The sequence below is a fragment of the Lepisma saccharinum genome, chromosome 28, assembly GCF_977018435.1.
Source record: "Lepisma saccharinum chromosome 28, izLepSacc3.1, whole genome shotgun sequence".
In the NCBI taxonomy this organism is placed as follows: Eukaryota; Metazoa; Arthropoda; class Insecta; order Zygentoma; family Lepismatidae; genus Lepisma; species Lepisma saccharinum.
In genome coordinates, this window is record NC_139256.1 from 24,838,098 (window position 1) to 24,865,500 (window position 27,403).

The window sequence follows — 27,403 nt, forward strand, 5'->3', positions numbered from 1 at the left end:
AGTCCCGATTAGCCTTACTGTGCATAAAGTGGACTTCAAATCAACATCAACAACCAACAGTGGCAGAAATGTGAAATAAAAAAAACCAAATCAATTATATAAATTTTGACCTTACCTTCCACACGAGGTGTGTGGCCACGGGGGACAGAATTTTATTTTGGGAGGGGCTCATTCCTTATCGACAGGCGCCATATAAAGACGAAAAAGTCGGGGGTAGAAGCCTTTAAGGTGAATTTCTCAGTATATAACAACTTATCATACGAGATATAAAATTCTTTCAAATGAAATAAAATTAATTACCACTATACATTATTTAAATTAGATATTTGATGGGTTTCGTGGAGGGGGACTTCAGCTGTCCCAGGCTCTTTGACTACGTGCCTGTGTAGAGGCATAGCCTATTTAGGGATAGGGAGAGATGCGGCATATTTGTGGAGCGGCTGCTTTATAGCTGGTGTTTTGATTATTACATAACAGTGGCGGCGATTGCGTTCCAAAACTGGGGTGGGGGGGCAAGGACAGTTTAGTTTCCCTTGGTAGATAAAGTTTTGTATAGTGCGAGAGCAATAGTGGCAAGCCCCCCCCTAATAGACGCCACTGTTACATAATTTTTAAAATATATTTATTTATGTAGGGGTTTAGGTTTAAAACAAAAATGAACTCATATTGCAAGGTATTACTTGTCATCAAATCAGAGGCGATAAACGTGAAACAGCATTTCATTTCTTTCGCCTGTATCGCTTGCTCTCGCAAATTACAACACACACACAATATTGCACATCTAATGGTATTGCAGTACAACAATTGTTAGGCAACAAAGGAAATGCGACCGGAGCGTGGTGCTAATCACATCACCTCCCGTTCTCTCTCACGTGTTCATTGGCGGATCCGTTTAGCGTCACTACTTGCGCAGAGACTTGTTTTCGTTCCCTTGCTCCAGAGACACTTGGGACAGAGTATAAGTTCGTAAACTACTTCAACATTTCTGATGCTTACATCACATGCATGACATTATATAGAAATAACTTGGAATAAGTACTCAACGTTAATATTTCAATGCATGTAATATTCTTTGTTATTGACAAAATTCACACGTTAATCATAGTAAAACTAAGATAGTGCAATAGTATAAAAAGTAAACAATATTAAAAACTACGCCTCAGGTGCTGTAGTGGTTGTAGTCCCAAGCTGGGCTTCTAGACATTGAGGATCTGGCATGTCGTATGTATTCCTAGGATTTAGAGATGATGACGTAATCATCCTGTCGAAGGCTCTTAGTTCAGCGGTGGTGGCAGCAGTTTTTGTGAACAGGCTGTACCAAGCCAATATCCTTCCACCTCGCTTTGTGTAGCAAGATTTCAGTATCATGGATCTTGTACGGTTGATGACGTTCAAGTGGAATTCCAGGCCTGAAAGTAAGGGAAAAGTTAAAAGTAACTAAATTGATACCTGTTATCCTGGAAAAGAATATGTGATACAATTAACAAACTAAAAGTTAGGTCTTCAATATTCCCCGATGGTATACCTAATTTTATTTTGAAATCTAAACAAAGATGTTTTTTACCATTAACAAAAATTTGCAATAAGTCACTATCTTTTGGATTATTTCCAGATCTGGAAAGATGAGTTTATTGTAACAAAAAACAAAGATGGAAAAGCCAATGATGCATTTTGTCAAATCTTATGCGAAAATTAATGCATTTTGTTAGTTTATTCTCTTGAATACTATCCGCCGGACCCTGTGGCATCATTTCATCACTCATCCCCATCTTCGCAAATTAGCCAAGAGGCACAAAACGCGAAGTAAAATAAACTAAATCAATCAAATTAATCTTCTTTACTATCCAAGGTATAAATACAAAATATAGGGTTCTATTTCTGAATGGTTACCATTACGACAGCCATCTTGAATTTCAAAATGGCGGTCGTTCAAAATATTATGGGGTGGTTCATAAGTCTGTGAAACGTTTTAGAAATTTCCTGCAGGTAAACATTACATCTGAGAGTAGAAATCTTGATGCCGCTAGAACATCAAACTACCAGAGGTTTCTTTTGTACATATCCTCATAAAATCTCTGTGTACACCTTTGCTGCCCTAAATGGCTTCTCTAACAAGATGCACACGCTCGGGCTGAGCGGTCCCTATATATGACCAAGAATCACACAGAAGAAAGCTTCGCACCAGACTGATGGAAGCCAGTAAACCTGATAATACGCTAATTAGCATTGTCCCGCGGCCGGAGAGTGGTGCTGATCACACCACCTCCACATATGGATGCGATTGTGTTTGTGTGTGTGTGTGCTTACTTCCACGTCCCCTTGAAATGCCTTCATGGTATTCTGCAACGCGCAAGGGTAGCATTACACAGTGTTGAATCCAGCGACTTTCCTCTCGGAGGGCGTTGATACCAAACTTCCCGGGGGGGAATGTCAAGGGTAAGAAATTGTAATACCATTAAGAACAACACTAATATTTTAAAATGGCCCCTTATCTCTAATACGTAGTTAAATTAAGTGTAAATTTTGTTAAGACTGCAGAAGCACGTTACTCCCTTTCATCAGCAAATTTTTGGCTGACTAACAGTTAAAATAGCTACAAGAATTTGAAATTCGTTGCAATAATAGAAGCTTACAGTACACCAGCCCTACCGTTCTTCACGTGTTTATTGTTGTTTCAATGAAATGGAATTACATATTACCAGTTGCCGCGATTGGAATTGAGGGGGCAAGGTGCCAAACCTAGGTGGACAGTATATTTTCCCTTGGTAGAGTCGAATTACTTTTGGAACATCTCCAGAGGACTGCGCAAATCTGTCTAGCGAGCCTAGTGGGCGTGTAGAACCTGAGCAAGGGGCTTGGCGATAGGTTCTGGGTGAGATGACGTCAGTGGCTTGCTTGGTTAATTGGCTTCTTCGAGAGTTGTGACTCGTTCCGAAGCTTCAAATGCATAACTGCCAAAGATGTTACGGAAATTATCTCTCTCTACATAAGGTTTACCATCGTGTGGTGCAAAAAGTGGGGGGGGGGGGGCAACTGCCCCTCCCTCATCGCCACAACTGTATATTACTAGTTAGCAGTTATCTAAACGGGCGATAATTTAAATCCTTTTATTATTTTGAGTTTTTATCATATAGAGGGCCGAAACTTTGCTTATTATTGAGAAAAACAAATGAAACTATGTTCTACGTTCAATCAAATTGAATTAAAAAAGCCGCAGTGGACGTGATTGCAAAATTTCTTAGCTATTGTCGAAATGCTCTGACAGGTATTGAAATTTTCGGGGATCTCGTAATTTCCCGGGTGGATCCCCTCGGACCACCCCCTGAATTCGTTACAGTGGATCCATGAGTATTACCGCGCAAATTGTCCATGACTATTTTCATTAATTTTTCTCACATATCCTATGTGTTTTTAATGTATGCAGGTACAGAAGTTGTAAACAGCTTGTTTTGAGTTTTCTTTTAATTCTTGAAGCTCTTAGTGGGTGAAATAAAGTGAACGAACATGGTGATGGACACACTCTCGACATGGTCCATAGTGGAAGTGATGTGCTCAGCACCACGCTCCTGCCGCCTTAACCCTCCTGCCCCAGGTAACAATTTACTACAGGCTGGGTGAACCTTAGAGCCGTTCGCACGTGACAATTATACTTTACACCGTAACCTATTATTTTTTTAAATTGAAACACTCATGCCCAAGGCAGGACTCGAACCCGAAACCCTCTTTGGCGAAATCGGGAGTGGACCACTCAACACGCTCTGCTCTCTAGAACAGATGTGTGTGTGTGTAAGTATGCAACCGGCGTTACATGACCTCGTTACGATATAAGAAAGTAGAGAATATTATTTTTCACGAGGTAAAGAAGTTGACCTTGGTTGAAAAAGCTGAAGAAAGTTTTAAACTCTCCTGATTTGCTTCGAAAGACAAATAACTCCATTATTGTTTTTTTGCTCCCATCTGTCTCAAGACAACAACAATGCTGCAAAGATGGAAAGTGAGCACCCAGAGGGGAAATCTGGAGTGAACGAAGTGAAAATGAAATCTTGGCAATAAGTTAGAAACAAAAGTAAAACTGGGTTGTTCTTCCGTTTGAAGCACTGGCTTGAGATGGGAGGTGTACTGCAATGGCGTACGCAGGGGGGGTAAGGGGTTAACCCCCCTTGAGCTTTTGAAATATTATGAAAAATGCTGTGAAGAAAATTAAAAATGGCCAATTTATCACAGTGAAAGATCTGCGACGGTACTACTACTACTACTACTAATAATAATAATAATAATAATCGTTTATTTTAAGTGTTGAGCACAGTATGAAACCTAATACAGCACTAAGTCTGATACAAAAGTACAAAGTTACACGAATCAAATACATAAGCTGTAGAATAACATAACATAACAAGTTAGCATATTTACACTTCAAGTTACAGTTTTCAACGAGATCTATTATATCTCTGATACTAATAATGGTTTATTGTTATATAATATTGTGCAATTAACTGTGTATTGTTCTAATAATAATAATAATAATCATATTTATTTAAGTGATGATAACGATTAAACAACCACTATGTCATACAAAATTAAAAAAATTAATACATTATTATAAAATATAAGAGTGGATCCTACAATCTTATACATCAACATAAATTCAAATTGTAGGTTTCAACAAGATCAGCTACTAAACCTCTTGCCTTGTTTAGGCATGTGAGAATTGAGATATACATATGGGAATATCTGGGAATTTTATAAGCTATATTATTCAAAAAGTATTCACTGTCAACTTGGAAATTTAATATCTTCTCTACAAAATTTATCCTTTTCATTTTTCTTCTTTCTTCTAAGGAAAACCTATTCAACTGTGATAACCATTCAGAGTAATGTTGGTCATAGTAATTTTTTTTAAACTTTGTGCATAATAACCTGATAAAAAGTTTTTGAACTGATTCAACTTTTTGAAGGTGACTGGTTGCAGTCAGAAACCATAATTCATTTGCATATTCAAGAATAGGACGAACTATCGTTTTATACAGGAATATTAAAGTATCTTCCTTTTTAAAAACTTTCCATGAGAAAAATATATAACCAAGCATTCTCTTTGCTCTTTTCCAAATTTCTGAAATGTGCTCATCAAATATGAGAGAGGAGTCTATTACTATTCCTAGGTCTTTATGACTGTCGCACACTTGGATTTTATTTTCATAAATAAAATAGTAATAATATTATTATTAATAATAATAATAATAATAATAATAATAATAATAATTTGAATTGTTATTCCCATGCAGCATGGAGAAAAAGCACAGCATTCCAAACACACGTGTCTTTCAGAGTGAATGCCTTGAAAATAAACACGAATTCTTGAAAATAAAATATGAGGACACCTTTGATTTAAAAGAAAAAGAAAGTTGTTTTGTATCTCAGCTGCATGAATGTTTAATGAACATCTATTTGTGTGTGTGTGTGTGTGTGTGTGTGTGTGAACAATGAACATTAACTAAAGAAAGTTCTTCGTTGTAGGCGGGTAATGTATAGACAAAAGCTAGACGGACAACAATACACAGCCACAATTCCGCTTTCCCATTATTTACACTGGCACGTTTAAATTTCTGGTTTCAAACGACAATAAAATTAACTATTGTAAAATGTTTTGTTGGTAAGAACCAATTCTTAATAGTAGTAGTGGTATTAGTAGTATTATTAGTAGTAATTCAACTAATTCATAAATTATAAGTATTATTAATTATTATTTATTAAAGTATAATAAAACAATGGTAATGTGAGTTTGGAGAAAGCTTTAGAAATAACACTCCCCTTGACGAAATCCTGCACACGCTATGGTGTACTGTACCTGTAAGATTAAGTGTTCCCGTGGACGTGCGGACAGAGCACTTCCTGTTTACTGCACAGAAAATGATAAAATTTTAAGAATCGAACTGTGGTTTCATGTTTCGTTGTTGGAAGATTTACCACTTGTTTTTGTTTCTATTGGCCGTGGAAATATTTTGGTATGTTTGTGGTATTCTCTTCATCTCTCTCCTTTCAAGATATCCAAGATTAAAGATCCTATGGATATCCAGGACTTGATATCTCATGAAAGACAATGGATACCAAGTAATGGAGATACCATGGATATCCATTATTGGAGGTCCCATGGATATTCATGATTTGAGATCCCATAGAAATTCAATGGATGTCATGGATATCCTGTGGACATTCCTTGGAGATGTGTGCTGTAAGGATCTGTATCTGTATTTTTCTTTCCTTTCCCTCTCTCTCCTATCGTCCCCCCGTTGGATCCCTCTATTCCTCAACTCCGTCTTTCTCTATTTCTGTATTTTCCTTTCTCTCTGGCTGTCTGGCTGTTCCATTCCGTTTGATCTTTCTCTCTCTTTGGCCTACATTCTCTCTTCCTCTTCTCTGTATGTTCCTGCCTTTTTTTGGCCTACCTTTGTCTCTTTATCTTCTCTGCGTGTCCTTCTCTTCCTGTACGTTGTTTTCCCCATAATCAACAATATTTTTCGATGTTTTCAATTCGGGAGTTATAAATAAAAAAGTCGCTTTCCGGTAGGTGTGGTAGCAATATAATCTCTAAAAAAATATGTTCTTCCTTTTACCCTATTCTGTTCATGTTCACGATACTGGAACTAGAGTGCGCGTCAAATCTCCTGCATATGGCGATAGCCAATAGCAGCGCACTGCAGCGGTGCCATATCTTACACGGAAAAGAGGCAGCGTGTTTGAGCGAAACGCCTTGTCATGGAGAACACGGAACTAGGCAACGCCGCACGTCTGTGATTGGTTGGTGCTGTTCAGCTGTTCAAGGCCATATGCAGGAGATTTGACGCGCACTCTAGATTGTTAGCAGACATATTAACAGTCTTTCATCGAGCGTTTGCGACTTGGAGAATAAAACGAACATTTTCGTAGGATACATCGATGAATTATCAACTTGTGTTAAGATTCAGTAGTTACTGAACAAAAATATTATTTCAAAAGCTCTCAAAATTATTTACTTTGGATATAATAGTAGTTAACTTACAGCGATAATTTGTATTGCATCTTTCTACATAATGATTGATCATCCTACTTAAGTTGTGTATATTCCGAATATTCTTACATTACTCTATTAAATCGCGATCATACTCGTATGAATTTGACCATCTAATTTCGTCTGTTGTTTTGACAGGATGAAACATTCGAATTCATAAAATTGAAGACGATTGCTATGATTTAATTTTAAATATACAGCGTGTCCCGCTTATACGTATAATAAAATAAAAATTCATAACTTCTAAACAAACTGTCAGAATGATGCGATTGTTGTTTCATTTTAAAGAATGACTCAGACATTTTTTTTAGCAACACATTCAGTGGTAGTTGCGCATGCGCAGTAGCCAGAATGTCTTGAAAACTGATATTATCAGTTTCTCAGTAGCCATTCGTGATGTGGTCAACACAAGAAAAGGTGTTTTGTGTTTTAACGTTGTCTGAAGTGAAGTCTGTGACACTTGTGCAGAGACGATTTCGTGCACGTTATGGTTTGGGTGCTAAAGAAGTAGTTCCATCGTACATTTCAATAAAGAAATGGGAAAAACAGTTACGCGAAACCGGTTCATTTCTCAAATCTCGTTAGAGACTTCCTGGACGAGCATTTCAATGGAAAATGGATAGGAAGAGGTTCGAATTTTATTGAATGGCCCCCACGTTCGCCAGACCTCACTGTGTGTGATTTTTTGTTGTGGGGGTGTGTTAAGGACAAAGTTTACTGTACATCGGTTAGAGATTTGCAAGCCTTGCGTGATAGAATCGTGGTTGCAGTAAGCAACATTACCCCGCACATGCTTCAAAACGTGTGGCTTGAGGCTGACAACCGGTTTGACACTTGCCGTGCCACTAACGGTTCACATGTGGAAGTGCGCTAGTTTTCTTGATTTGTAAATAAAATCTCTGAGTTGTTACATGTTTGTACAAAGTTTGGACAAAACATATTGGTAAATAAAAAAGTTGTGATTTTTTATTTTATTATACGTATAAGCGGGACACGCTGTGTATATATATATATATATATATATACGTATATACACCTTCAAAGAATCCGGACTCAGCATGTACGGGAGTAAACGAAAAATAAGAGAATTAATGTAAAGTCAGCGATACCAGAAATGACGGTTAGGAGGATAATGCTACCGGCTCAGCCGGTCAACGTTCGAAGATTCGAATCCCGTTTAAATAGACCGGGAGAGGGAGCTCATGGCCAGTTATCCTACTATTAGAAGCGCAACGTGTTATCGAGTATTGGAAGCCAAGCATTGTACAGGGAGTATATGAATTCGAGCGAATAAGTGTTAGAAGGAGATAACCGGTTTAAACTACGAAGCTACAAGAGAGATAGAGAGAGAGAGGAAGCCATCTCTCCACGAACCAGCAGGTAACGTCCTTTCACTATTCTATATAACCATGACCCCGCTGGAACAGTCGATAGAAGCTTGTGTAACCCTACATTCGTGTTCGTTGAAGTTATTTATCAGGAGTGAGCTCCAGTTGTAGTTATAAGGATACCTCTCCCCAGTAGCGTACGCAGGATTTCATCAAGGATGGGAGTTATTTCTAAAACTTTCTCCAAATTCACATTACCATCGTTTTATTATACTTTAATTAAACAATAATAATCAAAATTAATTAATAATACTTATAATTAATTAATTATCTGATTACTACTAATAATACTACTAATACCACTACTACTGTTAAGTAGTAGAGATCTACATAAATATAGTATTTATGAAAACAATAGAATGAAATTAGTTTTTAGTCCTTCGATTTTTATCAAATCCTGGGACCATTTTTTTTTGTTTCTTCGTTACGAAATAATTGTCTGGTCAACGAGATGAGACATTTCAAGGGTGAAGAAGATCCATAAATACAATAAAATATATTAAAATACATTGAAATAATCAAAGTATGGAACTCATCCAACAAGCTGCGGTGGTCTGATCGGTAGATCGTCTGACAATCACGCGGGAGATCCGGATTCGATTCCCGAAATTGGTTGGAATTTTTCCGGCTTCTTCCCTGCATAAATGTCCCCGATAATTCACATCTGGATTGTCTCCCTGTTCTTACCAACAAAACATTTTACAACAGTTAAGCTTATTGTCGTTTGAATAATTGTGTACTCAAGAAGGTCAGACATTTTAAAGAAAGACATTCAAATGTGCTGCGGTAAACAATACAATGGGAAGGCAGACTTATGACTATATTCTTGTCCGCCTAGACTTTGTCTATACATTAGCCTCTTACAACGTACCAATAACTTTACACTTCACACACACAAAAAATGCATGATCGTTGAACACTGGTGTACGTAGAGGGGTGGCCGATGGTGTTACAGCCCCTACCGAAATTTTGAGAAAATCAGAATTTTCAAATAAAAATCCGTTAAGAACTTTAAAAAAAAATCATCAAAATGTGTAAATGCAAAACCTCTTTTCAAGTGAGTCCCGATTACCATTTTTGTCTTTGAATACAATTTTAATAGACTGAAAAGCTCCAAAAATACGAAATATTTTATTATGCATCCTGCCTAGTGTTGCCGACGAGACGAAACGAGACGAGACATTGGTCTGTCCCGTCCCGTCTCGTGAAAATGCTGTCTCGTCTCGTGTCTCGTCTCGAAAATATTCGTTTGTCCCGTCTCGTGTCCCGTCTCGAAGGGTTCTGTCTCGTCTCGTCTCGCCCCGTCTCGTTTTGTCCCGTCTCGTCTCGTAAAAGTGATCCGGGATATCATGCCAACAAAAGTCAAAAGTAGCAGAAACACGAAATATCTTTCCGGAAAGTGGGATAAAGTTCCAAATATTTTACCCATTGCGTGGTGAGAATAAATAAGGTTCGTTAATCATGAGGACATTAATATTAAAAATGCAGTTTGTTGGTTACTGATTGCTAGGTATCTTATGAAATCTACCTTGTGGTTTTTCTCGCTTGATACAACTGTCTATCCATCGTACATTTATACCAAGTTTGTTAGAACCTGTCCCGTTTCCCGCGCTAGCGATCGCTCGACAGTTTTGGTGCTAATGAGAAACGAGAAAAAAGTCGTCTGCTGGCCAGCGAGGAGCGAATGGAAGCCAGAAGAGAGGAGTTTACGTAGACGTTGTTGCCAAGTTGCGTATTTTAATTTGCTGCCTGGCTTTGGCTTTCCCCAGCACGGAGTTCACGCGGTGTTCAGCAGCAACACCGCTTGGTTTATGCTAGAAAAGCCAGCGATCAGCTACCGCGGGAAGCCGGACAGGTTGTAACAAACACGGTATAAGTGAGTGCTCTTTTTCATTACTGCTATACCTTTTGGAAGTCTTGAAATGTTTTCCAATAGACCTTCTTTCTTTCTGAATGTCGAACTTCCGTGCACTATGAAAATGTACATTTTTTCTTTAAATTCTAAGCTTGACGCTGGGGAGCAACAAAAAAGTTTTTTAAATGTGTAGTACGAACACAAAAGACTATTTAAAATTTCAATATTTAGTATATTACAAATAGAAAGCATTTATTGTTCTTAATATTGTTAAACATCTTCTATGACATAAGTTTCAAAAAGTGTTTCTTTGTGATATTGTGCTGTTTCTTATGCTCAGTTTATGACGCACATACTTCTTTGTTTTCCCTTTAGCCTCTAAGTCCGGTACCACCACCGCTTGATCTAATTTATCCTTCGGCAGGCACGCATCTAGAAATATATGTCGGGGGAGGGTGTCTGAGCCAAGTGTTTCAGGAAAAATGATAATAATAACATTAACGACAACAATTAAGCAAATGTTTAAATTAATGCATTAATATAATTCATAGGTCTATTCACTTGAATATGTAAATTAATCAATTCTATTATTGTTATTGCATGACATGTTACAAAGATGGTAGAAGAATAGTAATATAACAGCACGAATATTAGCTAATATCTAGCTTACGTGTAGTTAAGATCGTCAAAATCTGCATAAAAACAGCTGTCCTGGCAAGAAAATTAATGTCAAAAAAGGTGATGAATTGAATATTTGCTGAATAACAAAAAAAGATGTTACATCCAGTTGACGAAAAATAAAGTTCCTGATTAATATTTTATGCTCATTATTATAAGTAGTAGCGTACATAAAACTTCATTGATACTGTCATTCAAAGCAGTATGATCCCAATAGAATCCTTGTTTTCTAGTAAGTTCGGCAGGAATATGTAACCCTCGATTATGCTAAACAAATATATTTTTTGTTTAGCTACAGCAAGGCCCCAGGAGGATGCAAGAAGCCTTTCCTGCAAAAGTGTATGTTTTACGAAGCGAAGAAACGTGACAAAACCACCACGTATGGAAGGCAAACCTGCATTAATTTTATACCACACGTTTACAGAGCCGTGCCTCCTGAAGTTATAAAAATCCCAACTTCAATGATTCTTTTAGATATGCCATAGTTGAAAAAAATATGTTTAGATGCACCCAAAGTGCATCATTATCAGATTATGCATATAACGTGTTATTGGAATCAACATATTTGTGTAAATTTAGTGCCTCCCCGATGGCGTAGTAATAACGTCGAGGTCTTGTAATGAAGGGTCCTCGCGTCGATACTCAATGGAGGCACAAATTGGATCGGATCGCACTTTAAACTGTAGGTCGGTTCGCGATTTACCCTATTTGCGAATCAAGTGGACTTAAAAAAACAACAAAAAAAAACAACAATATCAACCTTAAGAATATTAGAATAAACTAATTCACCCGCAGGTAAGTCATATTTCACATATCCTTCTTCATCCTCGTTCATAGACTTCCTGCAATACTCTTGTGTTGCATCCCACCAGGTACGAAAAATGTGAACTTATTATTTCCCCGTACTGCGTTATTTCTTTTCATAACAGTAAGGCTAAATTCTCGTTTTATCTGAACTTTTAAAAAATGTGCAAAATACGTCTCTATCTTTAAACAACCACCCTTTCCCATGTATGTGTAAAATAATCCCACTCTGTCTCAGAAAACCTCTTCCTACGATCAAATGAAGGAAACAACTCTCAAGTCTCAAAAATTATAAATTTTTGCTTAAATTTCCTATCATTTATACAAACAGTAGCACATATCACGTCCTTTGGTGCAACATTGTCAACAGCTAATGTTACTTTCCTCGTCCTAATAAATTTACTTCCAACCAGTGACGGCGCCAGGGAAATGTGACTGGGGGGGGGGGGGGCAGGCTGGCAACAAAATATTGTAAGGGGGCAGTTACATTAAAACGCCCGAAAACACTACACATATATATACTTATATAATAATAATTATAATAATTATTATTATTATTATAATTATTATTATATTCATGTATGGTGTTTTGTGTGTGTCTTTTATTTAGAGTGGACGTTTACTGCCTAAATTTACTTCTTGATTACGAGTTTATCTCCACATGATTCGTTTTAATAAAGACATTAATTCTTTTTTATTGGTAAGTTGCGTTGTCTCTGGTGGCCTATTTCAGTATTGAAAGATATTCATAATTTTATAATTCATCGTCTTTCTTGAGATGAAACTACTGATATAAATATTTAAGTTATAAGATAATAATATAAATGATGAAAATAATGCTTCTAAGAGTTTAATTTTCTTTCAAAATAAACGTGACGTTGGAAGAAATAAATCTTCTTAAGTATTAGAAACAATGTGAGGCACTTAGTGAAGTGCAATTCTCCTGTAGGAGAATTCTGCTCTATGTGCTTTGGAGAACTCATTGCGCACCTTTGGTACGTCCAGGACTTGACATTTCTTCTCAATGGCAAGAACAGCCAAATGAGGCAGTTTGCATCCAGCATCCTGTTTCGAGCAAGCCTTTTCAAAGATTTTAAGGACAACCATCTTCGTAACGCTGAAGAGTTTTGGGCAAAATTTGTGTTTCACCTTTCAGGGAAATGTTATCACAGGATAAAAAATCAGACAAAGGTTACAGTTATCTGATAATTCAAGAAATATTCTGACCCTGGCATTACTTACTCTTACTGTACCACTCCAACGTATGTCTGTGCTACCCAATTACAGGCACCTATGGAGTTCGTGGTAACAAGTTCTTCGATTTTGATATGTGCGAGAAAGAGCGAATCTAATGATTGAAGAGTGGCAAATCCTAATAAGCGTTCTTTTACCTGCCCGCGATATGTTTTGAATCGAATTTTAAGTGTAATTTGCATTTTAAGGTTCACGTTCAATACATTTCCAAATAATATCCCCTCATTAGCTTCAAGAGTATCGAAGAAATTCCCTTTGTTAAGGTTTCCTCACACTCATCATCTCGAAATTCAAGTCCCTGAATAGTAAGAAACCGCGATGAATCCACAAAAACTGACATGTAGTGACGGGTTTTCTTCGATCACCTTTGGTCCTGGGTTCGATACCCAGTGGAGGCACTTTAAACTATAAGTCCAGTCCCGATTAGCCTTACTGTGCATAAAGTGGACTTCAAACACCAAATCAACCAACCAACCAATTCTTGAATCAACTTTGAATGTCTTTTAATAATTAGCGTTGTCACTAACGAGCACGATTAGAATAATTTGCCCGTACTACAGATGATGTCTTGTGGTCCTCAAAATATTCGTGATGTTTTAAAACCATCCACATTCAACACTTTTCCCAGTTCTTAAGACTGGCTAAAACTTAGGTTAATCTCGGCTATTACAGGACATAAATGAATGAGAAATCACCTATGCCCAGGTCGGCGCTCGAATCTTGGACGAAACAAATTAATATTTTTCTTAATCAAGTTGGTATTATAAGCAGGAAAGTGATATCATGCAGAATACACCACTTTGAAAAGGTGAAAATAGTCATACTCTTATAAATGAACTCTCTTATTATTCGATATTTAATTAACTTCAGTTGGGGGGCCCGGGTGGTGGGGGGCGAAGTGTCTGACATGGGGCGTCCCACTGCCCCCTCTGGCGTCGTCACTGCTTCCAACCTTCTAATAACTTCGCTGCTGATAGCCTCACCTTCGAAATGGAAGCTTGTGTGTCGGCGAATAATACAAAGAACTTGTGTTCACTGTCCCTCTTTCATTCAAAGTCTGCCGTTTTCCTTTACAGCTTTTCCTGCAAAACTTCCTGTCAGCAAGCAAACCAAATTACAGAATTTTTATTGCCCCTCCCTTGCATCAACTTTCATTCCTACTTTAGGCCTGGATTTATGGCACGTACCCGCTACTGCAGGTAAACCTCGCCCTATGTTTTGTGTTTGCCCCCTGAAGCAACGGTGTCCATTGTTCAAAGCGAAACCTTTGTCAGTGGGGAACGGCGAAATATAGTCTCGGAATACACCCTGGTCGTAAACAAGCTCCCGCCACCCTGACATTGCTGTCAGCTTCCCTCTGAAGTTCGATAAAACTACTTTGTGAAATGTGTTTAATAACGAGTGAAAATGTAGACAGTAGATACTACATGTATTTTGCTCATAAACTTGAAGGCTAAATTCACAGAATAAAAAGAACAGCTACAACATTCCTTCATCTGATTTACAGAAAGGCTAATCGGGACTGGACCCACACTTTAAAGTGGGGTTCAAATCACAATGTGCCTTCACCGGGTATCGAACCCGGCACCCCTTGATTACAAGGCGACGATGCTACCACTGTACCATCGGGGAGTCCCCGCATAGAACAAAGTTTCATTCTGCGACGATTATACAGAACTTACTGCACTTCCTTCATTTGAAATCTGCCCGACCCTGTGGCCGAGTGGTTAGCACATCGCGCTGCGACGCCTAGGGTCCCGGGTTCGAATCCCGGTCGGGCTTGGTTGTTTGTGAATGTCCATTCATCAATTTCATCATTTCATCACTCATCCCCATCTTCGCAAATTAGCCAAGAGGCACAAAACGCGAAGTAAAATAAACTAAATCAATCAATCAATCAATCAATCATTTTAAATCTATTCTATATCAGCCTCAGTATTTCGTTGTTACAATCCAAGGAATAGTATTCTCCTTAAATAAGAAATAAAGAAATAAAAAAAAAAAAACATTGGAAATAATCTTCAAACGGACGTAAAAAATCGAATCCAACCACCTGCAGAATGCCTGAGGGAAACAACAAGAATTTTCTCAACAAAGACATCCGAAATTTCCATAACATTCTAATAATTTCGCAACCCGTGCAAATAATCATGTGGTAAAATCTTGTCGTGGTTCCCTGTAAACACTAAAATCACCAAATTACTTATTTCCATATTTCCCGTATTTTCTCCTCCTCTTTAGCTCTCAGCTGTTCGGAGTTGGATAATGCAAGATTATTTGTCCCTAATTATCTCCTTCTCTTAGTCTTGCTTATATCTTGGACTCCATAATAACTTTCCCAACAACTCCTTATCAATTTGTACTGCCATGTTTCCTACAATGCTTTTCCTACTTCCTAATAACAATCACTTCTGTACACCCTTTGATGTAAAAATTAAATAATAAAAATAAACCATATCCGTCGGTCCGTTTATCTTTCCAACATATAGAGCTGAGACTATTTTTACAAGATAAACCTCGGACGCAGACACTCCACGATCTTTTGGCCCCTCCTTCCACCTTCTCTACCTGCCCTTTTACTTGATGTTATTCAGAATTGTATTAGTATCTGGAGTACTATCGTAACATAAAGTTATTAACCTGGAATAATTTTTTTAAAAAAATGGGGAGTAACGCTGTGTTTCGAAAGAGTATAGGAAATAAGTTTAGGTATTCTTTCATGCCTCTCTCTAGAATAGTCTTCTTATTTTGACTTAATACACGCTTATCAACGTTTCTAATTGAAATACTTTATTCCAAGCAAACAAGTATTTGCAACTGATAAAAAAAATTTTGCTTTTATTTTTTCGAGACATTCGAGACGAGACGAGACTTTTCAAAAGCCGTCCCGTCCCGTGAGCAACACTAATCCTGCCCTCCAAAACGAAGCCATGTGCTATCCACATTTACTATTCCAGCCCCTCCTGCGTACGCCAGTGTATTGAACATTGTTGCAACTGAGATACAAAACATTTTTTTCTCTTTTAAATCATAGTTACCCTCATATTTTATTTTGAAGAACTTGTGTTTATTTTCAAGGCATCACTCTGAAAGATCGTGTGTTTGGAATGCTGTGCTTTTCTCCATGCTGCATGGAAATAATAAATCAAATTATTATTATTATTATTAGTAGCAGTAGTAGTAGTAGAAGTAGTAATAGTATTGTCCCAGATCTTTGACTGTGTTAAATTGGCCATTTAATATTTATTCCACATCATTTTTCATAATATTTTACAAGCTAAAGGGGGGGGGGGGGTTAAACACCCTTAACCAACTTGCGTACGCCACTGCCTCTCCCAATAACATGCCAGCGAGTGCTTCAGGCTTACATAGTTTGAAGAACGATCCGTAGTAAGCTGAAGAGTTTACACGATATTATCATTTTGATAATTTTATTTTAAAATTTGTACTTAACGCCTTCCGGATGAATTTTTGCTTAATATATCCTCCATAAAACCATTTATTTCTAGAGATTGTAAGAATGGAGACATGTAGTGTACAGGCCCGTAGCCAGGCAGGGGCGAGGGGGCTCAGCCCCCCTGGCATCATCGTCAGCCCCCTCTTGCATTGTCGTTAGCACTCCGTCATTAGGTAAAACTATTGTATAATTTGTTTGCAGTGAAGAGTGAAAATGTAGACAGCAGATATTATTTTGCTCACAACTTGGTGAAGGATAAATTAACAGAACATAAACTTTATCTTGTTTATGAGCTCGAAGTAGCGGCAAGTATTTAGAAGATTCTATAGACCATAGATTGTTCTTTCGCAGAGGAGCTTCTTTATCCGCACCTTTGATGCCCCTGGTGCGGTCTCCCGTTTAGACAGAAATCTGTGACTTTGACGTCATCATCCACATTCCTTCCATATCTGTATCAAAGGTCAACAGTTCCTAAGTTTTGGGAACGAAGGGAAGTTTTATTCCTTCAGCTGGGGGTGGAGTGTACAGTAGGCACTATGATTGAATATTGTGCTATCTGGATCATCAAAAGTAGTGTGTAGTATGTAATAAGGGATAATGCCAATAACAATTAACACTTCAAGAGATGTTTTAGAAGATACCTATAGAAAAATGTACTATTTGTGTGATATTTCTAAATTTTATATTAACTTAATGACCCCCCCCCCCCACACACACACACACACACAAATAATTTACCTTCATTTAACACTGTTAAACTTTTGAAAAATGGACTAAGTTTACAAAGCCCTCCTGATAACCCGTGAGCCCCCCCTGGAGATCAATTCTAGCTACGGGCCTGATAGTGTACTGTATTGTATTGCAGCGTTACTTCAAGTTTTAATAAACTATAATTCAATATGCAAGAACTTAGGAAACGATAGGTTTCAACATTATTTATTTTTCCTTTTTCAAAGAGGGGAAATTTTCCCTGAAATAATGTATAGGGACAGTAAACGTTTGATCGTACTAGTGCCAAACGCTAGTGCCATCTAGTAATGAAAAACTGCAACAAACCTTGATGGAATCTGATACAGTATACAGATGTTACCAAATTAGACTTCAAAAAATTTGAATAGATGACACTGTTATTTGCCTAGATGCTTTTTATAGAGTACTAAATGTCTTTCTAAGAATACACTGCATAATATATGACATTAAAGTATTTTGATTAAGCTATTTACAAACACGCTTGTGATCTACTGTATTTAAATGTGATTGATTCGCCTAGTTTTGACTGGATTCGAATTCCACTTAACTATCATTCCTCGTCTCAACTATAAATTTCTAGCGGTACTACAACTTTTACTTTATTCATTCCACAATCATAAGTATTTGTTGCATTAACAAATAATATCCCTGTAACTAGATATTTTATTTATTTTCTACATATGTGTTACAATTTCCTTGTCATTACTAGATATGGACCTATTCATCAATTTATAAAAATTATTAAATGTTTTGAAATTGTGATATTTTATAGAATTGCTGGCCAGTATCGTATAATTTCTCATTTGTAAACCCGCCTTAAGGTAAGAGGGGACCACTAAATTGTACGGTACCTCAACCAAATACGGCCAACTTAAGGTTTGCGATTATTTATAATGATAAAAGTAATTGCATTCAAAAGAGGGAACCTTTCTGAACGTTTACTGACATGGGTGCAGTGAAAATTTTATTAAAAAGTTACGTTTAGGTAGAGTCGAATTACTTTCGGAACATCTCCAGCAGACAGCGCGAGTCTGTCTAGCGAGCCTAGTGGGCGTGTAGAACCTGAGTAAGAGGCTTAGCGATAGGTTCTGGGTTGAGATGACGTCAGCGGCTTGCTTGGTTAATTGGCTTCTTCGAAAGTTGTGACTCGTTCCGAAGCTTCAAATGCATAGCTGCCAAAGATGTTACGGAAATAATCTCCCTCTACATATGTGTGTGTGTGTGTGTGTGAATGTATGCACATAAAAGTAACTAAACCAAATCAATCAAAGCTTAAAATAAGGTATTCATTCATAAATTTACGAGAGAAAATTGTCAATCCTATACTGCAGGCCTGGAAGCACGCTCTCGTATACTCGTGTGAACTGCAGGGCGAGCATCGGTACTATAGCGTTGTGAGATGGCTGCTAGGAGGCTTCGTCGGTCGCGTCCGTGCAGTGGGAAACCTCTCATTAGCGCTGATTCGTAACCGCACTGTGTTGTATTGTAATTATGGCAGAAGAAGCCACTTCTCTACTGCTTCTCTACTGGGATGCATCTTGATACACTTAATTCTTCAACCTGAAAAATAGCGAACTTTATATATTGTTAATTTTTCAAACATAACTTACTCTGCGTTGTGGATTTCCAAAATCCAGGACTGGATATGTTGAGATTATAGTGGAAAGGGAATGCATGTAGGCCTGATCGTATGGTCATTACCATGTTCAATGCCGTATGGTTCACACGCTCTAAGTCCATGGTGCAGCACGGGAAGCTAATTTCTTCCTCTGGCATGTTCACTTTCTGCATAAACCACCTCCCAAGGATCTGCAATTAAAGAAGAAGGTATGTGACTTGAAAGTAATATACAGGGTGATTAAAAAAGGACTTTACAACTTTGAAATCATATAGAAATTTATTCAGATAACTTACAGAGTCGGTTGAGGTGCCATTGTAAAGCAAAGCACATCAAGTTTTGACTCACGTAGTCCATTAGTACCGAACTCACCCACCAGTAGCACTGTCATTCTTGAGAATGGCTAATTTTACTGGTGCGGAACGTGCTCGCTGTATGTTTTGGTTTCACGAGGCGCAATCAGCAACTGCAGTGCAACGTAAGTGTCGTACGGAGTATCGTATGATGCCCGATACCCAGCTCGGTGGATTGGTCGTGCAGGTCCAATTGCATGGCCACCTCGCTCCCCAGATTTGTCCCCGTTAGATTTTTTTTCTTGTGGGGTTTCATTAAAGATCGGGTTTCTGTACCACCTTTACCTGCTGATCTTGCTGAGCTGAGACTTCGAATTAACGCCGCCGCTGCAGAAGTGAAGCCTGACTTACTGGTGAAAGTCTGGAATGAAATCGACTTCAGGTAGGATGTATGCCGCATTACAAATTGTAGCCACATGGACACAACAAGAATGTTGTTTGACACACTTGATGTGGTTTGCTTTGCAAGGGGACCTCAACCGACTCTGTAAGTTAACTGAATAAATTTCTATATGATTTCAAAGTTGGAAAGTGCTTTTTGAATCACCCTGTATGAAAGTATTTGGAGTTGAACACGTGGATTAAAACGTAAAGCGAAATCCCTGTGTTAACGGTTGAATCCCCATAGCACAGGCAGCGAAATCCCTGTGTTAACGGTTGAAGCACCGTAGCACAGGAAGCGAAACCCTTGTGTTAACAGTTGAAGCACCGTAGAACCTCTGTCCGAAGGGTACAAATTACAGACTTGAAGTATGGTCTTGACGGAAGTTACGTTGTCACGGGCTGCTAATTTAATAAATAAACTAATTAACTCAACTAACTCAACTGAGCTGAGCTTAGCAACGCAACAACGAAGAATCTCTCGCCTCACCTGCTGGGCGAATTAAACATTACATGAAATATAATACGGTCAGGATAAGTGCCTAACAGTCGGAGTTACCGAGAATAAACCTAGGAGGATTTGATTTTAAATACCTAAAAAATGACGTTACATAATACTACGGTGTTTCTGAATATACACATATATTAAAGCACAGATAAAAACACAGTACATCTTGCCCTCTTTCACTCGATCTCACATTCATACTCTCATTCCATGGCATATGGCGACAATATGACAATTACAAAGGTTAGATTATTTACTACTTTGACCATACTCTTGCTATGTCTTGGCTACCTTGCCTTTTACAATTTATCGTTTAGGATTTTAAGTATAAAGTGAATAATTGTTCCTTGTGCGAACTCCTTCTATCTTTTCTTATATTCAATAAACTATTGTTTGCTGTTAACATAAACTCTCATCTTTAACATTGATTACTCCGCCGGAAAACAGATGTCTAGGGATGCCATAGCACTGATTTAAGTTAAGCAATGATTTGATTCACGCAGATTCGCGATAGATAGTCGTCATCTTTCTCACACACGCACATGGTTGGATCTTACCTTAGCTGCATTCCCTCTGACCTGGGTTGGGTGAAAGTGGTCCTATAGTTCTGGAAGACATCCCCACACTCCATCGTTGCACCTCGCGGTTATCCTGGTTGGCGAAAGTGGATCAGTCGGCAGCTCCATCTGGCCTCATCGGATCCTGGCTTCACTCGTTCACTGTCGACTCCATACGACAACTTGCGCAATAATAGGTCAGTTCTTCGCGGTCACTCGTAAGTACAGATACGTGACTTGGGCGATGAGACGAACGTACGCGATGAGCCATTCGCGGTTTCACATGAATATCAAATGTTATTAACTTTCACTACTTAGGACGTTGTTTCGGACGATTGACACGGGTGGACGTGTCTGGCGTTATTCTCACATAACCACACGTATGTGCACGGATGCGTTGACGGCAAGGGGGTGTAACGACCCCCTGGTTCTATTCTGCTCTACTCCATGGCTCTGAAACACTCACTCGAGGAAAAACAAATCCAGACCTCGAGTCTGCTTGCAACTCGCAGCTCGGTCGCGCGTAGCTCACGCTCCGGTGGCGATTGTAGGCAAACTGTGTAAAACTGTTTCAAATCATCCCTTTTATTCCAGATTTGAACGTAGTGACGCGCTACCCTCTATGATCAGGTGCTTGTTTATTGTTTCTGGTGCTTTGACCGTTGTCCTCCTATCCTGGTCAATGCTCACTCCGGTCCTTAACCTTTGGTAGCAGCCCCTCGCGCAGAGATTAGGCTAACTCTTTCTCCATTGTAGTCAGTCACGAAAAGCAAGGACATCTCAGTAGGGTAGCTTCTCCCTTTCAATTCAGCGATGAATCTTTAATAATTCATAACTCCCGTAGTTCTGTTCTGATTAGGCTCAAATCTTGGAATCAGTACTTTCATGATGTGTTCTTCCGCTGGTTAAAATCTCATCAAATTCGGTCCATTGGTTTAGAAGTTGCATTTTTCTTGTTATTCCCATAAGAATGCATGTAAATCCGAATTCGGGCGAAAAACGGTGGTTGAGCAAGCTAGTGTTGGCTAAGGCAGTTCGCTAGACACCTGTATTCGCGACGGATATTAATAATACCAATTGCAATTAATTCCTACTAACGGGCAATTAGATTAATTACTTGTCACTCAATATTTGACCGTTATAACGTCACCTAGTACAGTTCGAAAGCGCCAAGAACAGAATCACGCAAGTGCACAGCTCGCAGTACAGATGCTTGCTGACTAGTTCACATGATTCTCGTACTCGTTGTTCATTTGTTTAAAATCACGGAAGTAGAAAGCCAGCAACACAGATTAAATATACGTTATGGGCCAGAAAGTTGCAACTGCAAGCAAAATTCCTGTGTTAACAGCTAAAGCCCCGTAGGACATGATGCGAAATCCCTGTGTTAACAGCTGAAGACCCCGTAGGACAGGAAGCGAAATCCCTGTCAACGGCTGAATCCCCGTAGCACAGAAAGCCAAATCGCTGTGGTAATTGTTGAAAGTCCGTGCTATAAATATATTCACTAAAATTGTGCTTTGTTTGGAAGGTAATGTCTTAAATTCTTTCTTCCCAATTTAGCTTTAGCGCAATCTCATATCGCGCAATGTCTTCCTCCTTTATCTCTTGACGAATCGTGCTTTTCTAAAGTAATATAATGCGAAAATATATAGGCTTCATTCGTAGTTTATCTTCGGGGATGCCCAACTTGATCTTGAAATGGCATTGAGAATTCATTGCATGCCGTATGTGTGCGTGTGCGTGTGTGTATAATGTGTGTATGCGTTTGTATGTAGTTACCTCTCTCTCTCTCTCTCTCTCTCTCTCTCTCTCTCTCTCTCTCTCTCTCTCACACACACACACACACACACACACACACACACACACACACACACACACACACACACACACACACACACACACACACACACCAGGAATATATTTCCAAATTTTGAAAACGTCTTTATCTGATAGGGAAGTTGTAGTGAAAATGACATGTGTATACGGGAGATACAGAGAAAATAGCCTCAAGAAGTCATTGTGTAAAAATTAAAGTGTACCCCAAACGTGGTGTGGACTTCCTGGGACCACTCTCTGCGTCGCTTTAACACCATGTTTTTACAGTGTACTGTAATCGTGCTTAGGAAAGTACAGTAGAAATGACGTAACTCTGGAGTCACCCTGTACTAGGCTCTAGTGCCTACACAGAAGTAGGCCACATCAACACGCGCCCTCTCAACACACAACAATAATGGAGAGATAGAAAAGTAGAAAATGATATACGAAACAGCTTACAAATAACAGAACAATTTACTTACACGACAATTAGTTGGTGTTTTAAGCCCACTTTATGCACAGTATGGCTAATCGGGACTGGACCTACAGTTTAAAGTGGGATCCGAACCACTTGTGCCTCCACCGGGTGTCGAACCCGGGACCCCTTGATTACAAGGCAAAGACGCTACCACTGCTCCATGGGGGAGGCCCTACACGACAATTACATAGTCGTACAAATTAGTAATAAATTGTAAATAACCATTGCTTGAAGATTGCGGCTGCAATCATTATATTTTTATCGATGCTCATGTGGGCAATAAATACTCATGTATTGCCGCATAAATATGAAAACGATATTTTATTTATCCATTCTGTTAATGAAATAAAAAGTTATGTATCTTTACTGATTATTGGTTCGGACATTCACGCTTTCTGCTCATACTTAAAAAACGCCCACGTTACGAAGAAAGTACAGGAATGGAAATTTAGAAAATGTGCAGCAACCTGACGCGCCTACAGTCACGTGTCTTGCTTCACGCTGGCTGAGCTTTGGAGTCATGATTTAATGAGCTTCATGGAAAGTTATTTTGTAAATTAAATCGAACTTGTGAATCGATTATCGGAAAATACTACTCTTGTTTCCTGTTTTAAGCGAGCTGAACTCAATACACATGTTCGTGATTGCAATTGTTTAATGTGAGAAATGTCCCAGCAGTGTGGAAATTACGATAGCTACGATATTGTTTGTCGGAACGTATACAGGGCCCATTGCCTTGCTCAGCCTATAGATAACAACTTGTTAAATAAACGATGTTTTTTACCAAATATGGATTGTTGTACAGGGCTACTATAAATGATTCATTCGATTTCAAAAATCTGTATTTTCCAAAGTATTGCACATACAGATATGAATGATACATGAAAACAACTGTAAACTCACCAAGTTTACCTCACATTCTACAAATGTTCTCTGTGTTCCCCTCTGGGCACACGACACACACCCAAGCGATAGTCGAGTTACACCCATACATTTTGTAGCAATCACATTGTCCTTAAACTGCCGATACCACCGCAAAATGCTCTGTTTACATGGTGGTTCTTTTCTGTACTCTCTTCTGAATGCACGCTGCACTGCAATGACAGATGAACATCTCGCATAATCCAACACACAAATCTCTCTTCTCGGTTTGTCGCCATTTTGTACAGGCACTGCACTCGTGCTGCCACCTGGTGTGTCACGATGCGAACTTGGTGAGTTTACAGTTATTTTTCATGTATCATTCATATCTGTATGTGCAATACTTTGGAAAATACAGTGTTTTTAAATAGAATGAATCCTGTATTTAGTGATGTTAGAATACATGTTGCTATTTTCTCTTCACCCATTATTTTCTGGTAACAATATTCATCGAGAAAGTTATCTTATCAATAGAATATATGATCAATAGAGGCTTCTGATTTGCAAGAGTATCTAGTCGGTACATACTGATCCCAAAACCTTTCAATTGACACAAACATATACAATCTCATATAAACGTTATCATTGACTGTCCATCTACTTTTGGTTCACTCTGTATATATTTATCTTTAACCCAGTAACATACTAAATTGCATTAGCTGGAAATAATGTAGTTTTGGTGCATCAAAGTTCTACAAGAGTATCGGGAATGCAACCACTACAGTGAGTGAGCTTTCCTGTTCTGCCGTTAGTGTCGCTGTTTTTATGTAGCACATGCGTGACCTCTGGTTGATACCTTCTTAGATACTTAACAGTTATATTCAGCTTCTTTCCGGCACATGTAACCTATGAACTTCTTCTGTCTATGATAATACACAACCGTTAAACTCGTTGAAACAAAATATAGAGCAAAGCTCTCAACAACCACTCTTGCAGACATGGGAACGTAAAAACTTATGCAGGTTGATAATTATTTTATGCTTTTTATTAACTTCTTCAATTTCGCCACTTGTAATTCTTAATTATGTTTTCATAAAATAATGTTGTTACGTCATTGATACATATTGAAATTGAAAGTCCTCAAAGATGTAATTTTTGCCGTATTTACAACTGTAGTTCTGTCTCTGTAATTTTGAAAATTGTTAAAAATATCTTCTTTCATAATGTTTGCACTACATGAAATTTGAACTGTAGATGTGGAGTGAGAGATGTAGAAAGAGAAATATAAAGTAGGATAGGGTAAAAAAGTAGAAAGCAAAAGTATGTGCGTGACACACACACACACACACACACACACACACACACACACACACACACACAGGGGGGAAGGGGCTCCCCGATGGCACAGTGGTAGCGTCGTCGCCTTGTAATCAAGGGGTCCGGGTTCGATACTCGGTGGAGGCACATAGTGGTTCGGATCCCACTTTAAACTGTAGGTCCAGTCCCGATTAGCCTTACTGTGCATAAAGTGGACTTCAAACACCAAATTAATCAACACACAGGGGGAGAGAGAGAGGGAGAGAGTAAGAAAATATAAAGAAAGAAAGGATGCATGTGAAGTGAAGAAACATTTTGTGATAAAGAACTAAGGAAAAGAAGAATAGCAAGGGAATGACTCATTAAGAGCGAGTTTGAATCTGTTTAAGCCTGCTTTATGCACAGAAAAGCTAATCGGGACTGTTTAAAGTGGGATCCGAACGCAGGGTATTGAACCCAAGGGGGATATTATAGTAGTTAACATAGGAAAATTTTTACAGGTGGAGGAATTCATTGCTTAATTTTTCCTAGATTGGGGGAGGGGTAACGTCCCCGACACTCCAAGCTCTAAAAGGAATTATAAAAAGAGCCAATTTCTCATTATTTGGATTGTCGCAGTTGCTCTGTTCTTGAAACGTGGCAGGCAGAGTGGGATGAGATAAAGGGGAACAAGCTTAGAGCTATCAAGCCCATCACTGGTGCTTGGCGTTCCTCATCTTAACGTGGCTTCGAATCGGACACAGCCGTCTTTTGCGCTAAGGACTGGACACCCCGTTGTGTCGTACTTGCAACGCTGTTCTAAGTGTTCTCGAATGTATCGATTTTTATTACCTCAGACAGAGTTTTACTTTTTCCAACGGTTTGTTATCTATGTTGGAAGACGATGTCAGTGTTTTAACCAATTTTATGTAGATATCTGAGGTAGTTTTAAAACTATCTTTACCTTTTTTAATATGTTATTTTTGTACTATGCATTTGTAACTTTTCCCAAGGGGCATTTTACACCCCTTTCTTAATTTTGAGGTAAGGCAAGATAAGGGGACCTTCCCCGCATACACTGAGGGGTACAAAATGGCCACGCGTGTCGACGCACACAAAACTTTTAAATCAATGAATCGAAAGGTTTGGTGCGGACTCAGAATTTTGCCCGCGGGAATCGAACCTGTAACCTCTCGAATCGTGCATTTACCTGATCGACAGTGAAATCTTCTTGGTAGCTTGTCGGACATAGGGAATCGTTTCCCGCAGATCTCCGGGTCCTGTGGGTCCTGAACGACGATATCCCAAATGCGGATGCGGCAGCCACACACGCACACAGGGCAACGATCCGAAACAGAGCCTCCATTGTTATTCTCCAAGCCTCTGCGTCCAAGGACGTTCTCACACACGAGACGAACTCCGAGTGGTGCTTTCTCGTTGATATCACGACGAGAGATTCATCTCCCGGGTTCTTAATGAATCCTAAGAGTCTCTTATCTCTCTCCCAGCGGCATTGCCTAATTTAAAGATGAAAAAAACTGTGGCTCAAACAGGATGTTGGGCGTGTTGTAGCAGCGGAGTGGTGACAATAGAGTGGGGCTGTGGCGTACTTATGCTTACATTTCTGGGGGGCTAGTGTTTTTTTCCGACAGGAGTCAATGACAAGGAATGAGACAATTGTAGGAATTTAATTTGAATTTTTGTTTCAGGTGCACTTTATACCAGGGTTTTTAAAGGTCCAGGAATTTTAGATAAATTAAATTCCGGTCCAGGAGAGAAAACTAGGACACGTAAATGGGTTCTGGACCGTAAAGAACCTTTTTTACTTATAAAGTATTTCAATTCGGTCCAGGAACCTTTTTTCCAGACCAATTTAAATACGGTCCAGGAACAATTTTTTCCAGATCAATTTAAATACAGTCCAGGGACTTTTTTCGGGATTAATTTCAATTCGGTCCAGGAACCTTTTTTCCAGACCAATTTAAATACGGTCCAGGAACAATTTTTTCCAGATCAATTTAAATACAGTCCAGGGACTTTTTTCGGGATTAATTTCAATTCGGTCCAGGAACCTTTTTTCCAGACCAATTTAAATACGGTCCAGGAACAATTTTTTCCAGATCAATTTCAATACAGTCCAGGGACTTTTTTCGGGATTAATTTCAATTCGGTCCAGGAACCTTTTTTCCAGACCAATTTAAATACGGTCCAGGAACAATTTTTTCGGAACAGTTTAAATAGGGTCCAAGTTCCTTATTGAAATGAAACAATACGCAACTTGGACCGACTTTAAATTGTGTTACGG

General features: G+C 38.7%; 1 protein-coding gene across 1 annotated transcript; it reads right to left on the bottom strand.

Annotated features, from left to right (window-relative positions):
- Window positions 1-1,124: 1,124 nt before the first annotated feature.
- Window positions 1,125-26,495, bottom strand: LOC145981017 (uncharacterized). Its single transcript, XM_083114112.1, has 3 exons — window positions 26,309-26,495; window positions 18,842-19,040; window positions 1,125-1,409 (listed from the first exon to the last, which is right to left on the bottom strand). The coding sequence occupies exons 1-3, from the start codon at window positions 26,462-26,464 to the stop codon at window positions 1,153-1,155; spliced, it is 612 nt and encodes a 203-aa protein (XP_082970238.1). The 5' UTR covers window positions 26,465-26,495; the 3' UTR covers window positions 1,125-1,152.
- Window positions 26,496-27,403: the final 908 nt, after the last annotated feature.

Coding starts and splice junctions, on each gene's coding strand:
- LOC145981017 (XM_083114112.1), bottom strand. CDS start 26,464: ATGGAGGCTCTGTTTCGGATCGTTGCCCTGTGTGCGTGTGTGGCTGCC. Junction 19,041..26,308: donor AAGATTTCACTGTCGATCAG/GTAAATGCACGA, acceptor CTTTAATTGCAG/ATCCTTGGGAGGTGGTTTAT. Junction 1,410..18,841: donor TTGGAAATCCACAACGCAGA/GTAAGTTATGTT, acceptor CCTTACTTTCAG/GCCTGGAATTCCACTTGAAC.